The sequence below is a fragment of the Typopeltis vanoorti genome, chromosome 10 (genome assembly GCF_054136105.1).
Source record: "Typopeltis vanoorti isolate ZY-2024b chromosome 10, IOZ_Tvanoo_1.0, whole genome shotgun sequence".
In the NCBI taxonomy this organism is placed as follows: Eukaryota; Metazoa; Arthropoda; class Arachnida; order Uropygi; family Thelyphonidae; genus Typopeltis; species Typopeltis vanoorti.
The window spans coordinates 10671860-10687723 of record NC_143558.1 but is presented as its reverse complement, the minus strand read 5'-3'; the positions used below and the strand labels follow the sequence as shown (position 1 = coordinate 10687723).

The following is a 15864-nucleotide window of genomic DNA, read 5'->3' as shown; positions in this document are numbered from 1 at the left end:
GATGATTGCCCCTTATGGCCCTGTTGGTCCACGAGTCCTTATTCAGTATATTCGGACCACCCCACCATATATATATATATATATATATATATATATATATACACACACACACGCACGCGCATGTACACACACACATATGGTGGGCTCCCCTATCCGCCACCCAGGGGACGCGCCCTCTAGGGGTTACAGGGTCCCTTGAGATATATATGACTACTACTATTAATTCGGGGTTGGGATATGTTCATTTTTAATATAAACTGACTATAAACCCGAATTATAACAAATTGAGATTTATTTGAAAACACAACGTTTCGTCGAGATTGACTTCATCAGGCGTTAAGAACATAGAAAGATATTAAAAGACACTGAAATAAACATTGAGGCACTCTAAAACTATACAATTATAAAGTTACGATATTCGACTGTAAATTACAGTTATTATGAACTTGTGCTATAGTCCGTGTTAAAGTTCTATTGTTGTACGCTTGTGCGTGTGTGGAACCACGCGATCTCCAGTATCTGATAGTAGAGCTGAAAGAGTCAGGCAAATTATAGCTAAGATTATTGTTCATATGAAGAGGGTCCAAGGTGATTTCTTTTGACTCTACAATGCAGCGTTCTACCTCATCATGGCAAATGTGTAGGTTTGAAGTTGTTGTCCAATTTACTTCATGTTGGCGGCTTTCGTTGTTCGTGTTTATTGGAAACAGGACATGGCCTGACAGGGCAGTTGCTCTGGTTCTCTTATAAGCAATGTCTCTCTGGTGTTCCTCAAGACGTAGGAGAATAGATTTCTCCGTTTGGCCATAGTAAGGTTTTCCGCACTCACATGTGACTTTGTATACACCTGGAAATTGTAGAAGGTTGTGAGATTGTTTATAGTTGCTGCAACTTGATCTTATTTTTGGAAGAGTCGAGAAGCATGTTTGTATGTTGAATTTCTTTAAGATTCTACTCAGTTTTTTGGATAGTGTGCTGATATATGTCAAGGAGATATAACCTTTGGAGTCGTTCTGTGTCTCTACGTTGACGGTGGGATAATTGTTTGTTGATACTTTTTAAAGAGTAGCCATTGCTTTTATATAGATATATGTATGTATGTATGTATCAGTGGCGTCACGTGCTCATTTTGGTTGGGTGTGCTGTCGTGTGGGTTATGCAATCTGTGCTACAAATTTCATGTCAATTTGACCATCCACAGAAAATTTTCTGTGGGGGGGGGGAGTAAAGTTGGAGACATAATTACATCAGTAAATTTTTATAATTATTGATTTAATTAAATAATTACATCAATAAATGTCTTAGCATTTTTTGATGTAATTATTTGTCAATGTAAACTATAAATACACTATTTTTATTTTACTTAGATTTTAATGATCTTTAATTCTTGGGGAAAAAAGTATTCAGAATTAATACAGTTTTTAGCACAGTTTCATATATAAAAAAAATGATCCAGCATATTTTATTAAAAATCAACTAATTAATTAATCCCAAAATCCTAAATTAAATTATTTCAGTTTAAAAGCAAAAAAAATCATAAAAGTAACAAGTAAAATAATATTAAATTACATACACTTGCCTTTTAAAAAGATATTTTTCTGTTTAAATTTGTTTCACTATAAATTTACAATTCACACTTCACTCAGTGACTCCTTAGACACAGAGGGCAAACAAACTGGTCTCTGTTCACAACAGTAATGAACATTTTTTTCACAAATCAGAAAAAGATGAACCAAAAACAGGAACACGTGTTTTATTGCTGCAACAAAAATACATGTTCTATGGCTACCCTGCCGTGGGCCAAAACAGACCAACCCATTATAAAATTTTAAGACAGACAAAGCATCCCAGGGTCGAGGGTGTAAGATTATATATCTCAATCACTTTTATGATTATAATTTATGGAATTTTTTACTCGATCCTGTGGGAAGTGCTCTGTTCCCCCCCCCCCAATCTGCAGGTGCCCATGACTGTGTGATTGCATTTTTATCGATGTATGAAAGTTTTGAGAGTGCATAGCACATCACTGCTCATCTTAATTGGTCCAGTGCAATTAATTGCATGATAACTTTGAATACTTCTGCACAGAGTGGGGGAACAATCCATTTGTTTTAGGATTTATTAGAAAACAACAATGAAGGTAAATGTTATATTTGGTTGGTATATTTGAAATACTCAAAGATGAAAATATGTGAACCATCATTTATAAGACATAAGAATAGGAAAGAATAAGTGTGAGTATAAACACTTTCATTAATGGTAAACGAATTATTAATAATTATCATTTGTGATATGTGTGTGTCCTATAAGTTGCTGGGTAGAGCCAATGGCATGATCTTATAAAGTCTAAACATGAATAAGTGAATTTATGATGGCATAATGTAAAAAAAAAAAGCTTATGAAGAGAGAGAGTATTGCAGGAATAAATATGGTTTGATGGAGCAGCAAATCATCTCGTAAATTTTGTTGCACATGTTATGTGTATTTCTCTGGTTTGTGTATATTTTGCTCCGTTTTCCAAGAAATTTATTTTGTTTACTGAGACTCGGTATACATAACATCCAATCATTATCAGAATTATCCACACTTTCGGGAATCCTACATTCATTCGTTTTTTTTATTTTTTGGTATCAGCGGTTCTTCTGTCTTATCAATCTCACATATTTTGTTGTAGATCAACAACGTCTTATAATACACAGAATATTTATTTTTATTCAGGAATAGATATATTTTTACTATCTGTTGTTTCCGAAGACTAGAATAAAAATGTCTCTATACCGTTAAAAAACTTTGCAACCTCAACAGATGCTATACTGCACAAGCAAAAGAAAAAACAATTAACATTTTTCTCCTAACATCCACTTTCAAATTTTCAGTTCCAGAAAACGTGTAACAGCTGTTTGTAATATAGCCATCGGATACAGAAAGCACTCATCTCATGACAAGTGACAACATTCAATTGGATTGGTTGACACAGTAACCAATCACAGTCACTAGATGCTGGTGAGCTCTCAATGTGAGCTCACCCAGTCTTGCCTTCTCAGCGGTTTAAAAATACTAAAACGCTAAGAATTTGACCCACTGTGCCCTCTTTACATCTTTTCGAAGGGCTCAAAGGTGTATGCATTTTGAAAGCACACCTGGACTATTAACGTGAATTCGACGCAATGTTTACATGTCAAAAAGTGCCCTCTTCATGAAGCATCAGTGTTCAATTTTAGGAATCGTGCGAAGTCTGCAAACAATTGGGGGGGGGGGGGGTCTTTAATGGGAATAAATGCAAAAATATAATATCGGTGATACTGATATTTCATGGATGAGCACTGCACTGCACACCCAGAATATTAGCCCCTGATATGTATATATATATCAGGTGATGACATACATATATCAGGTAACGATGATTTTTGATAAATGAAGTTGATATAATTTTTGATAAATAAAATATTTAAATTTTTGCCATTTCAATTGACCTTATGTTATGAAAATTGGAATGTGATATTCATTGTATTCTCTCTCCTTCCCAAGGATCATTTCATGTCTGCTGAAGAATATGAAGATCCGAGTACTCTTTATGAAGCTATTAGTACTTATGAAAAGACAATGGTGATTTCTCATGAAGCAGATCCTGCATGGCGTAATGCGGTTTTATCAAGCGTTCCATCTCTTTTAGCCCTAAGGTAAAATTAATCCACTATGTATTAATACATTATTATTGCTTGGGCACCTCCATGAAATCCAAAGACTCATCATGGAGGACCCAAACTATTCATACAATGTCTGTTGTACCTCTCTTTGACAGACATCACTCACAGCTGACTCTAGCCACACATTCTTACTTAATTTACAGGATTATCTCTTGTTCCTCCCACCCTTCCCCCAAGCCAAGTGCTGAAAGATTTTCTCTGCATCAGCCCTATAAAACTCTTTTAGTAACATAAATGTTTCAATCATATTCCCTTATTTTCACCTATCAACCAACTTTTGCAACCCATAAACCTTCAATATATCCTAGCAGGGAACATTTCACAGGCCGTTAACTATCTTGGTCACTTCCTTCTAAATCCTCTCCACTATTTCCTCATGAGCTCAGGTGACTAGACCTGAGGACAATAATCTAAATGTAGACATATCTCTGCTTGTTAATGTGTTCTTCAATAACTAAGTAATCGTATAACCTTAGCAGTATGCCCTCTTAACTTTAACTCTATATTTACCACCACCCCCAAATCCCTAGCGTCATCGATAATCTTTTTTATTATCCATTATCTTTTGGCCATACTGTCGACCTATTTAAATCACCCCCACAAGATATCTACATTGCCTTGATTAACTGTTGTTAGTGCCATCCACCAAGATTCAGAAGATTTGATGAGTTCCATTGTGCTGTCCATCCAACTCTCTTGCAGTCTTCTTTTCCTTCTCAGACCCTCAATTTTTCCCAACATAATTGCCTTCTCCAGTGATTCATCTGCTCGCCTAATGTGTTAAAAGTGTATTAACTATGAATTAATGATCTGTTTAATGATCATTGCTTCCAAGGAGCATTCTACCTTTATATTCTCTAAAACATTTTTATTAGTCCTGATTAACTATCATTCTACCAAATTTTGCATCATCGGCAAACAACTGATGTTTCCTTTCAAATCATTTCCTATATCTTATTTAAGTTAAGGGATATTACTAATATCCCTTAACTTAAATAAGTTCATGTCGCCGAATTGAAGCCTTTGGCTCTTCATACAATTAGTAATTTCCTATATCATTTATGTACAAAATAAACAGTAGTGGTCCAAGCACAAAGTCTTGCAGCACACTGCTGGTCAGCTGTGTTCTCCTGTATTCTTCTTCATATACTGTTTTTTGGTATCTATCCATTAGCCACCCTTGTATCCATATTGCCAATTTCATATCCATTCCAGTTTGTTCCAGAGAATGATATGAAATTACCTCTTGTTCTGCCTTTCCCCCTTGTATAACTGACTTCCATGTAGTATCCTGTAAAATGCCTTCACAGAATTCAGCAGTATCATGTAGCCATTTCTTTCTTCCAACTCAGCTATAGCTCTATTACCAAAAGTAAGTAAATTATCAAGCCATGCTCCTCCCCCCCCCTCCACCATAGACAGTACAGTCATATGCTTATCCACCCATTCATGAATTTTGTTTTTAACCAACTTCTGGTACTTTTACACCACTCCTGATATACTAATTGGTCTCTAATTTGCTTCCTTTCAAATAATTTCCTATATCATTTATGTACAAAATAAACATTAGTGGTCGAAGCACACAGTCTTGCAGCACACTGCTAGTCACTTGTTTTCTTTTCTCCTGTATTCTTCTTCTTCATATACTGCTTTTTTGATATCTATCCAATAGCTGCCCTTGTATCCATATTGCCAATTTCATATCCATTCCAGTTTGTTCCAGAGAATGATATGAAATTACCTCTTGTTCTGCCTTTCCTCCTTGTATAACTGATTTCCATGTAGTATCCTGTAAAATGCCTTCACAGAATTCAGTAGTATCATGTAGCCATTTCTTTCTTCCAACTCAGCTATAGCTCTATTACCAAAAGTAAGTAAATTATCAAGCCATGCTCCCCCCCCCCTACCATAGACAGCACAGTCATATGCTTATCCACCCATTCATGAATTTTGTTTTTAACCAACTTCTGGTACTTTTACCACCACTCCTGATATACTAATTGGTCTCTAATTTGCTTCCTTTCAAATAATTTCCTATATCATTTATGTACAAAATAAACATTAGTGGTCGAAGCACACTTGCACACCTGCAGCACACTGCTAGTCACTTGTTTTCTTTTCTCCTGTATTCTTCTTCTTCGTATACTGCTTTTTTGATATCTATCCAATAGCCTGCCCTTGTATCCATATTGCCAATTTCATATCCATTCCAGTTTGTTCAAGAGATTGATATGAACTCAATCAGTAAATGTCAATCGTCTTTAACTGTCAATCAGTTAAAGTCCCCTTTATATAAACAAAGGAATTGTTTTTGCCTCCTTCCACTCTCTTGGAACGTTACCAGAGCTGAGACTTAAATTAACCATCCAATTGGCTGCATGGGTAAAATATATCAAAAACATAAACTTCATATTTATGTTATTTCTATAGCATGAAAAAAAAAAAAAAAATCCACCAAATGTTATATTAACTTCAGTGACACTTCGCATCCATGTAATTATAATTACACCAATTATTATTGGTGGGTAAACACATCAAGGTTGATTCGGTAGTTAAAGGGTATTCTTTAAATCATCTTCCTGTATAGGGTTCTCAAAAAAAAATATATATATATATATTTAAAAAAGATACTACTAGTTTACTAGTTTCGTTACCTGAACATCCTCAGGTATCACAATCAAAGAAGTATATAAAAAATTACAGAGACTTAAAATTGTACTAACAGAACAAGTATAAAAAACAGTAGCGTGTTTGAAAAAAATGCAAGTATGAGTTCCAAACAAACGAATACTACGCGCTGTCGCGAGTGCGCCAGTACTGAACAGAAGCAACGTGTGCATCAGAGAGATTGTAACTCAGGCTGTTGTTGATATGAGAGGAATCCAGAGAAATTTCCTTAGATTCAACAATCTTTCTTTCGAGTTCATCGTAGCACAAATGGATGTTAGAGTTACAAAGAAACATTCGGCTTTCTCTTAGGTCACTTCATCCCTTGATACCTCGACTGTATGGTCTCCCCAAGATTCACAAAAATAACTGCCCACTCAGACCTATAGTTGAGGGCATACACTCTCCCACTTATAATCTCTCCAAATTTCTAGCTAGTTTTCTAAGAAATCTTTCTGGAATTTCCTCTTCACATATTAAAAACTCTGCAGATTTTGTTTCTAAAATCAAGGACATCAAACTTAAAAAAAAACAGATTTAATGGCCAGTTTTGATATTGTTTCTCTCTTTACAAATGTACCTGCTCAAGAAGTCCTCAATCTCCTCAAGAACAAATTATCAAAAAAACTCTTTGCTCTTCTCTCCCATTGCATAAAGTCAGGATACTTCAAATATGATAACAAGATCTACTTACAAAACTCAGGTCTGGCTATGGGCAGCCCACTCTCTCCGATTCTTGCGGATATATTTCTCAACGATTTTGAAGAAAAAGCTATTAACTCCTTTCACTTTAAACCAAAAGTCTGGTACCGCTATATTGATGATATTTTCCTCATCTGGGAAGACGGTGTCAATAACCTCTATTTATTTTTAGACCACCTAAACAAGTGCCATGAAAAAATCTCTTTCACCTTCGAACTGGAATCAGATGACTGCCTTCCCTTTTTAGACCTCAAACTTACCAGATGTGCTGAGAGCATTAAAATCTCGATTTTTAGAAAGCCTACTCATACTGACAGATACCTTCATGCTTCCTCCCATCACTATTCCCCACGAAAATGTGGTATTATTTCCACTTTAGCCCACCGAGCCAAATCATTACTTACAGAAGAAACAGAAATTGAAAATGAACTCCGTTTTCTTAAAAAAACGTTTATTAACAATGGTTTCTCTCCAAAGAAAACTGACAAATTTCTTTCCCCCAGGCACTCAACTACTTCTGAAGATCCCTCTTCCCCAAGAGCCTTCATCTCCTTGCCTTACATCAGCTCTCTTTCACCAAAACTGGCCAAGATTCTCAAGAAATTCAACTTCAAAACGTGCTTCACTATGCTTCCAAAACTTCGTTCATTACTTAGCAAACATAAACAGAAACATCTTCCTACTCAGTTTCCAGGAGTGTACAAGATTTTGTGTGATTGCAGAAAGCCATACTATGGACAGACTGCTAAATCCATCCTTCTACGTTTGGATGAACACCGTAGAGATATCTCCTATAACAGGACTAGAGCTAGCACCCTCTCTAGCCACGTTCTCTTTTCAGCTAACTCAGACGAAGGCCACCAGCACATTGTAAACTGGACTCAAACTGCTAACATCCATGTGTGCTACGATGAACTCGAAAGAAAGATTGTTGAATCTAGGGAAATTTCTCTAGATTCCTCTCATATCAACAACAGCCTGAGTTACAATCTCTCTGATGCACACGTTGCTTCTGTTCAGTACTCGCGACAGCGCGTAGTATTCGTTTGTTTGGAACTCATACTTGCATTTTTTTCAAACACGCTACTGTTTTTTATACTTATTCTGTTAGTACAATTTTAAGTCTCTGTAATTTTTTATATACTTCTTTGATTGTGATACCTGAGGATGTTCATGTAACGAAACTAGTAAACTAGTAGTATCTTTTTTAAATATATCTTGTCATCTTTTCTCTCGGTAATAGTCATTAAATCTTTATATATATATATATATATATATATATATATATATATATATATATATATATATATATATGATTCAAAACCAAATTAACTCCTTTTCTTTCTTCAGGCATGTCTTTGATGATGGCTCAGATGAATACAAAATTATTATGCTCAATAAACGATTCTTGAGTTTCCGAATAATCAAGGTAAACTTTCTTTTATGTATTAATCTATAATATTTTATATTAGAAGTGTTATGTGTTATCGCATTGCAGTTTTCCATGTGACTTAGAAATATTTTAGAATTGATCTTTATGTCAGGAAAAAAAAAATATACAGGATTTTATTCTGCTCTCTGAGTGAACTATTCCTCTTCCACCTTCAACTGTATTTTCCTTTCTCTTTGAATATTGAGATGTTTTATGATCAGGTCAGATCATGAGAGTTCCTTCATATTGCAGTAGTGAGTGATTGAGTAGATTATTATTATTAGCCATATTTTAAATGTATGTATTGGAATGTATCTGCACACAGTAATACCATCAACACAACCTTTTATACATACTTTTAGAGTGACCTGAGATTTGCATCATTATACCCTCATTGAGATAGCTTAGACAACTTGAACCTCCTGTCTTCCAGATATGCTCATTACATTATCTGCATTCTTGAGCCAATTTTGTATTGATTTCTGTTTCTGCAAGTTTTGTTCTGACAATCCAACTTAAAATTGCTAGTGAAATATAAGCGAAGGTTAAGACATTGCTTTATTATTATTATCATTATTATACATTCATATTTTTTCCATTACAGAATTAAATCATCTCTCATATTCCTGTGAATATTAAAATTACTTCATAAAGGAACTAAGGGATATTTTTGATGTAGTTATATTGATCATGGACTGAAAACTAGCTGCTTTCCTCGAGTATTGCTTGACTTAGTTGGGTAAGCGCATAACAGCACAGGCAGTCATTTTAGCCCACACATAGCAGTAGAGTGTGCTATAAGTTTTACAACTGCCCATATGGGATTGATATTAAACAAAAAAAAAAAAAAAAAAAAAGTTACATCTAGAATTATATTTTTGAAATAGTTCTAAATAGTATAGGAAATGATGATGAACATATTATCATATGTTCATCATATCATCAAATTGTGTTGAAGCAAATAAGCCGATAAGAAAAGTGTGTTATGTCTGTTGATTGTATTTGTTCTCTGGCCTGTTTGCTTGTTTTGCAACCAAAATCTTTGAGAATCCCATAGAGAGAAACCCTGCCACCTCCATTATGCAGCAGGCTAACTCACTTTCTTTTGAAAAGTCTTATTAAAATCTTTGTATCCTGCATGGAGATGCTTATGGGTCAAATCTGGACAAGTGGAAGGAGACCTCCATGTAGCCTTTTAAGGAATATAGAGAACCGACTAAGGCTTCTGAGTCCAATCCTCACCTTCTTGGTGTACATCTTATTAGATATCTACCTGGATACTGAATGAACAAGAATGGGCTGGCAATCCAGAATTTAGCCAACAGAATTTCATGCCAGCTGGGGAGTCACCTGGTTAAACAAGACTCCTATTGTTTTTGTCAAGAAACCAGGACAAACACGAAAAAGTCAACTACCGGAACAAATTTCAGCTCAACAGTGACAGAGCTGAAGATTGGTGCAATCAACATAAGAAGCATCAATGGAAAAGAAATAGAACTACCAGAAGAATTAGATAAGTACTAAATCAACAGAATAGTTATTACCAAAACAAAAAAAGACAAAAACAGGTGAGATCTTCCTAAGCAATAAATGCAAGATGTTATATTCAGCTGATCAGAGAAAAAGAGTGACTATAATATAATATTCAATACTAAATACAAGGATAATCTTGAATGCAGGCAATATCAAGTGTCCATGTGTTGAGGCAAGTGCTGGGAGGACATCCTGTTAGAGATTTAATGGAATATTTACAGCACTAGGAAAGGAGTAAAAACTAATTTTAATGCTTCCAATATTTCATCTCAGTCATCACTAAGACATCTTCAGGGATTACAAATAACTCTTGTAACACACACACACACACACACACTCAAATACAACAATACTAAGTGAAACACGTGGGTGACTCAAGTCCTATCTAGGTGGTGCGCCCTCTATGGGTGTTTGTAGATTGTCTAGGATGTAAAGTGGGACCTCTGATAATTAATGTTCCCAAATTTTGGGAAGTTTTATGCAACCATATTTATTTAAATTCGGTTGATTTCTGAGTGCTGCTGCAGATTCTAAAAACAGTTTTTTATTTTTTGAATTTACTGTTGGGAGCATGGTAGTTTTTCTCTAGGCAATCCTGTGCGTTGTATCCAAAACTGGCCTTGCAAACCATGTTTTGGATACAACCCATAGTTTTTTGCTGTTATGAATGTTATTTGACAGATCTTAAAATGATGAAATAAATAAATAAATTACATGTATTGTTTTTATTCTATGCTTCAGATAAATCGGGAATGTGTTCGAGGACTTTGGGCAGGACAACAGCAAGAATTAGTCTACCTGAGGAACCGAAATCCAGAACGTGGCAGCATTCAAAATGCCAAACAAGCCTTAAGGAACATTATAAATTCTTCTTGTGATCAACCAATTGGTTATCCAATTTATGTATCTCCTTTGACAACATCATATGCAGAAACCAATGATCAGATTTGCAGTATTATAGGTGGATCATTAAGTATATCAGCCTTCAAGAAAGTTGTAATAGATTTGTGGAGGAGGTAAGAAAATTAGCCATAATAAAACTCTAAAAAATTTGTTTTTAGATTACTATTCAAGTGGTAGTATTTCTTTTGCACTCTTTTATTAGTAACATATATTTTCTTAGACTCTTTAAACTTTGAAGATCTTATTATATTAATATTAATAATAATTTATAATATATTATAATTATGTCCACACAGTTAACCTAGTGCGCTTTGCAACCATATGCCTGGGAAAGGGTGTGTCCTTGGTTTGATTCCCGTCACCGACGTGACGAGCTTAAGGATCTTTCTCAGACATAGCCAAGTTAGCCGGTCTTGGGCGTGGACAGCAGGGTTTTTCTCCTCAGTTTATCTTGGGTTTTTCATCCCGCAAGCAGGCAAACCAGCTCTGTGAACACATGAGATACAGCCATTGGATATACCGGAGGCATAGGGCTAGTCACCTTATCCTCGGAACGGGTACGACTTAGATGAGCTCAAGTCAACTCTTTAACAGGCCAGTAAGGCCTAATATGTAGTAGGGTAGGGATATTATAATATAAAATAATCTTATTATTTTATATTATATTATATTAGCACCTTTAAAAACTGTCAATAATATTGACAACTAGGCAAATCAATAAAGATTTTTAAAGGTGCTAATTGTTGCACTAACTTTTAATCCCTTAATTTTCTCATTTACTCTACTCCATTGGTGAGGTGTTATGCTTCCAGTGATAGGGTGAAGTTCAAGACTTCACAGATTATTATTATTATTTACAGCATCTCATAGAATTATCATGGGAGACCCAAACTAATGTTTATATACACAAAACCTATCATACCTTTCCTTAAACTCATTCACTGTCAGGGCAGTCACAACTAATTCTGGCAATCCATTCCACTTGTTCTCCACTCTCCACACGAAATATTTGCACCCCCTTACTAACACCACTGTTGCATAACTTCCACAGATGACCCTATCTGTCATCCGTGACAAATAAAGGTTCTCTATTTGTCATATATTGAAAATTTTTCTTTGCATCAATTTTATAAAACCTCTTTAATATCTTAGAAGTTTCTATCATGTCCCCTCTTTTCCTTCCATCAATTAAGCTTTGTATCGCACACACAACATTTCAGTCAGAAGATGTGTCTCAAAAGATCAAAGTATGGCTGTTCTTCTAAGCACAACACTCAGACCAGTACTTAGGTTGTCTGTGGACGGTTTGGACGATCAGGTGTGATGCATCATCTGCATCACACCTGAATAGTGCAGTAGGAAGCAGCAGCTGCATAGTTTCAACAGCTGCCTTGAGCTTCCTTTCTAGTGACCTCATCTCCAGAATGATTACTCCATAACAATATGAAAGAAACTCCAGTTAGCTCTGCCTTTCAATGCACAAGGCACAAATGGTATCATTGCAGTGGCTAGATAGGAGTCTGACTTAGAGGCATTCGGTGATAGTCCCACATTAAGGACCTTGTTCAATCCTCATGTATATTAAGCAGATGTTTTAGGGCTCTGCACACCCTACCACTCCATATGATCTCTTCCATATCAGTCGTACAGATTGATAATAATTGTATTTATTTTGTACTTTGTTCTAGAAAGTATTTAACATAGAGAGCATTGAAATTGTAACCTTTCAAAATTTATTCTGGTTTTGGCAGTAGAATTTTTGCTTAGCAAGGCAGTCCTTTGGCTCCAAAATCATGATCATTGGTGTTTAAGAACTAATAATTAGATAAAGTGATGTTTTAACTATATAGTCCCATTGGTGATTTGCTGGCCGATTAACCAATACTCTAACCTCAGTTGGCATGTTTAATCTAAGGTTAACTATTCAAGGACTTGTTAATGGAGATTCTAGTAGTTTTCATTTGCTTTGTGGATTATGAGTATCAGACAGGATTCACATTGAATCCTGTCTTTAAGTGATTCCAGACTCCCACATTCCTATTAACTATCTCTCTGCTCACAATCAAGTTCTTAGTGGGTGATTGGACATGGAATTGAAATTTTACAGAGGCTTTGATGTAGATCCGTTTTAATTATGTCCTTCCTTACATACATTTTTTAAAATTATATTTTAATTAATATTAGTTCTATTAGAAGTTCTATTTTAAGTTCTTTCCATTTAAGGCTACGAACTAGATGTGGCGAAGGATGTTCCAGTGGAGGAACGGGAAGACAGGATGACTGTAGTTTTGACCATAATGCTCCTTGCCATGGTGCAGTTATAGACAGTGCACCAAGAGGTTAGTGATATTGAAATGTGAAATATTATTAATTTGTGTTCGTGTTTGTATGGCTTGCTGAGCAGTTGATTTTTTTTTTCTAGATATGACTAACCATTACATGTTTTTATTTTTCATATTTATGAATTTAGGGACACAAAACACACGTGTTGAAAAGATTATTTTACTGATTAATAATAAAATAATAACTTTACGTTTTGACCCCTGTATTGAGGTCATCTTCAGAAGAATAAATGTGTATAAGAACAAGCTACATGCTGTTGCACTCTATACAAGTAATTACATCTACGTTGTTAACTAATCGTTTTTCTTAGCCTGCCCTCTAGTGATAAAAAAAAATAAATAAAAATTTAAAAATTAAAAAAAATAAATAAATAAAATAAAATAAAAACTACAATAAACTCTGCTAAAGTCCTCACGTACTAGGATTCTTCTGGAATTATACAGTTTATATTGTTATATTGCGATTATCTTCTGGATTTGTACAGTACAGGTTGCTATTGAATGTTCAGGAGGGGGGGAACACTTCACCAAGTCTTCTTGTATTGAGATTTTTCTTCGTGGTTGCTATGAAGGTTGTAGATGGGTCCTCCACATTCTTGGAATTGTTAAACCATCATTTTTATCCAAATTCGGATCATGTTTGAGCATTTCACATGCTTCCTTGAATTTCCGCTCGAACCAGGTTTTGGTGCGGTGTAGGGACTTGATACCTTTCCAGTCAATTCTGCGGCATGTTTGGAGTGCGTGGTCAGAAAGGCTGGTTTTTCCAAAACGGAGGTATTTTATGTGACATTTGTGTTCATCCTTTCTGATTGGGATGGTTCACCCTGTTTCCCCTATGTATGGTATGTTACATGTGCAATCTATTTTGTAAATACCTGAGTGGGCTAAGTGTGGCAGGGGATCCTTGGAAGAACTGAGTAGGTGTCTTAATTTTATCAGGGATTTAAAGGTGGTTTTGATGTTGTATTTGTGTAGTGTTCTGTCTATTTTTTTTTTTTTTGAAATGCCTCTAACATATGGTATAGCAATAGCATTCTTGTAATCTTTTTTGTTATTAGTGGTATCTTTGTGGAGGATCTTGTGAATGGTTTTTATACTGTGTCCATTTTTTATAAAGGTATGTTTGATGGTCTCATATTCATGGTTAAGAGCTTGTTCATTTGAACAAATGGTTTGAGCACTGTGTTTAAGGGTGCTTATGACCCCTACTTTTTGTGTTGGGTTGTGATAAGAAGTTTTGTGTATATACTGGCCTGTGTGTGTGTGTAGGTTTTGCGGTTTGTGTTGGGTGTTGATAAGAAGTTTTGTGTATGTACTGGCCTGTGTGTGTGTGTAGGTTTGCGGTAAACTGAGGAGAGACAGCCTGAAAGAAGACGTGTGACCAGTGTGTCTAGGAACAGAAGAGAGTTGTTTTTTTCAATTTCAGTGGTGAATTGGATGCGTTTGTGTTGTTTGTTCAGGTGGCTAACGAATATATCTGGTGCTTGGCGGCCGTGGGGCTAAATGGCAAAAATATCGTTGACATATCCGAGCCAAATTTTGGGCTTTAGGCACGCTGATTCTAGAGCCCGTTGCTCAAAATCTTCCATATAAAAGTTCGCTATTAGGGGGGAGAGTGGTGAGCCAGGTGGCTGTACTCTCTTTTTGAAGGTAAAAATTGTTTTGCCACACGAAATATCCGGAGCGGAGTACATGGGCAAAGAGAGCCGTGATGTCATGTGGAAATATGTTCTGTAAGAGTAGGATAGTATCATTGATTGGGACATTGGTGATAAGGGAAGTTATGTCAAAGCTGACTAATAGATCTTGGTCATTTAGTGTAATATTTTTAATTTTGTTTATGAATTGTTGTGTATTTTTTATGTAGGAAGGGGAATGACCAACCAATTCCTTGAGTGTGGTCGCTAATTTTTTGGCTAAGTAGTAATTCGGACTGTCAATTCCTTCCACAATTGGACAGAATGGCGTGTCTGTTTTGTGTACTTTTGGCAGGCCATAAATTCTTAGCAGGTGGGCATACTGCGGTATTAATTTTTTTAATTGTTTCTTCCGGCCACATGTTAACTGATTTAAGTAGTTCAGTAGTTTTCTTTTTGTTATGTTATGTGGGGCTGTAATTTACCATTTGGTACGTGTTGTGGTCCGATACCAAATGGTTCATTTTTTCAGTGTAGATTGTCCACTTTAAAACAACAGTGGTGTTCCTTTATCTGCTTTTGTGATAATAATGTCACGGTTATTTTTTAGGGATTTGAAGGCCAGTTTATCCGCTTTGTTTAGGTTGCTGCTTAATTTTTTGGTTGAATTTAGTAACCAGGCAGTTTCCATCTGTATTTTGCCAGCTAAATTGGCGGGGAGGGATCTTAAACCTCTCTCGATATGATATATTATATCTAGTTTATTTACTGACCTTGGACCAATGGCGTAATTTAAACCTTTCTCCAGTAGCGAGAGTTCACCTTGTGTGAGGTTGTAATCCGATTGCTTGATAACCAGACAGTGGTCCGATGGTGGTTGGTTGTTCCTAACTGCATTTGTGGGTGATTGGGTGCTCCTTTTGTTATGGCGTCGTAAT

General features: G+C 35.7%; 1 protein-coding gene across 1 annotated transcript in view; it reads left to right on the top strand.

Annotated features, from left to right (window-relative positions):
- Positions 1–15864, top strand: part of pcx (pecanex) — a 621557-nt gene that overhangs the window by 591808 nt on the left and 13885 nt on the right. Inside the window, exons 34-37 of the mRNA XM_090398640.1 lie at positions 3529–3680; positions 8427–8505; positions 10783–11057; positions 13168–13283. Of these exons, the coding sequence (XP_090254766.1) occupies positions 3529–3680; positions 8427–8505; positions 10783–11057; positions 13168–13283 (622 nt within the window). The remainder of the gene's footprint in view (positions 1–3528; positions 3681–8426; positions 8506–10782; positions 11058–13167; positions 13284–15864) is intronic.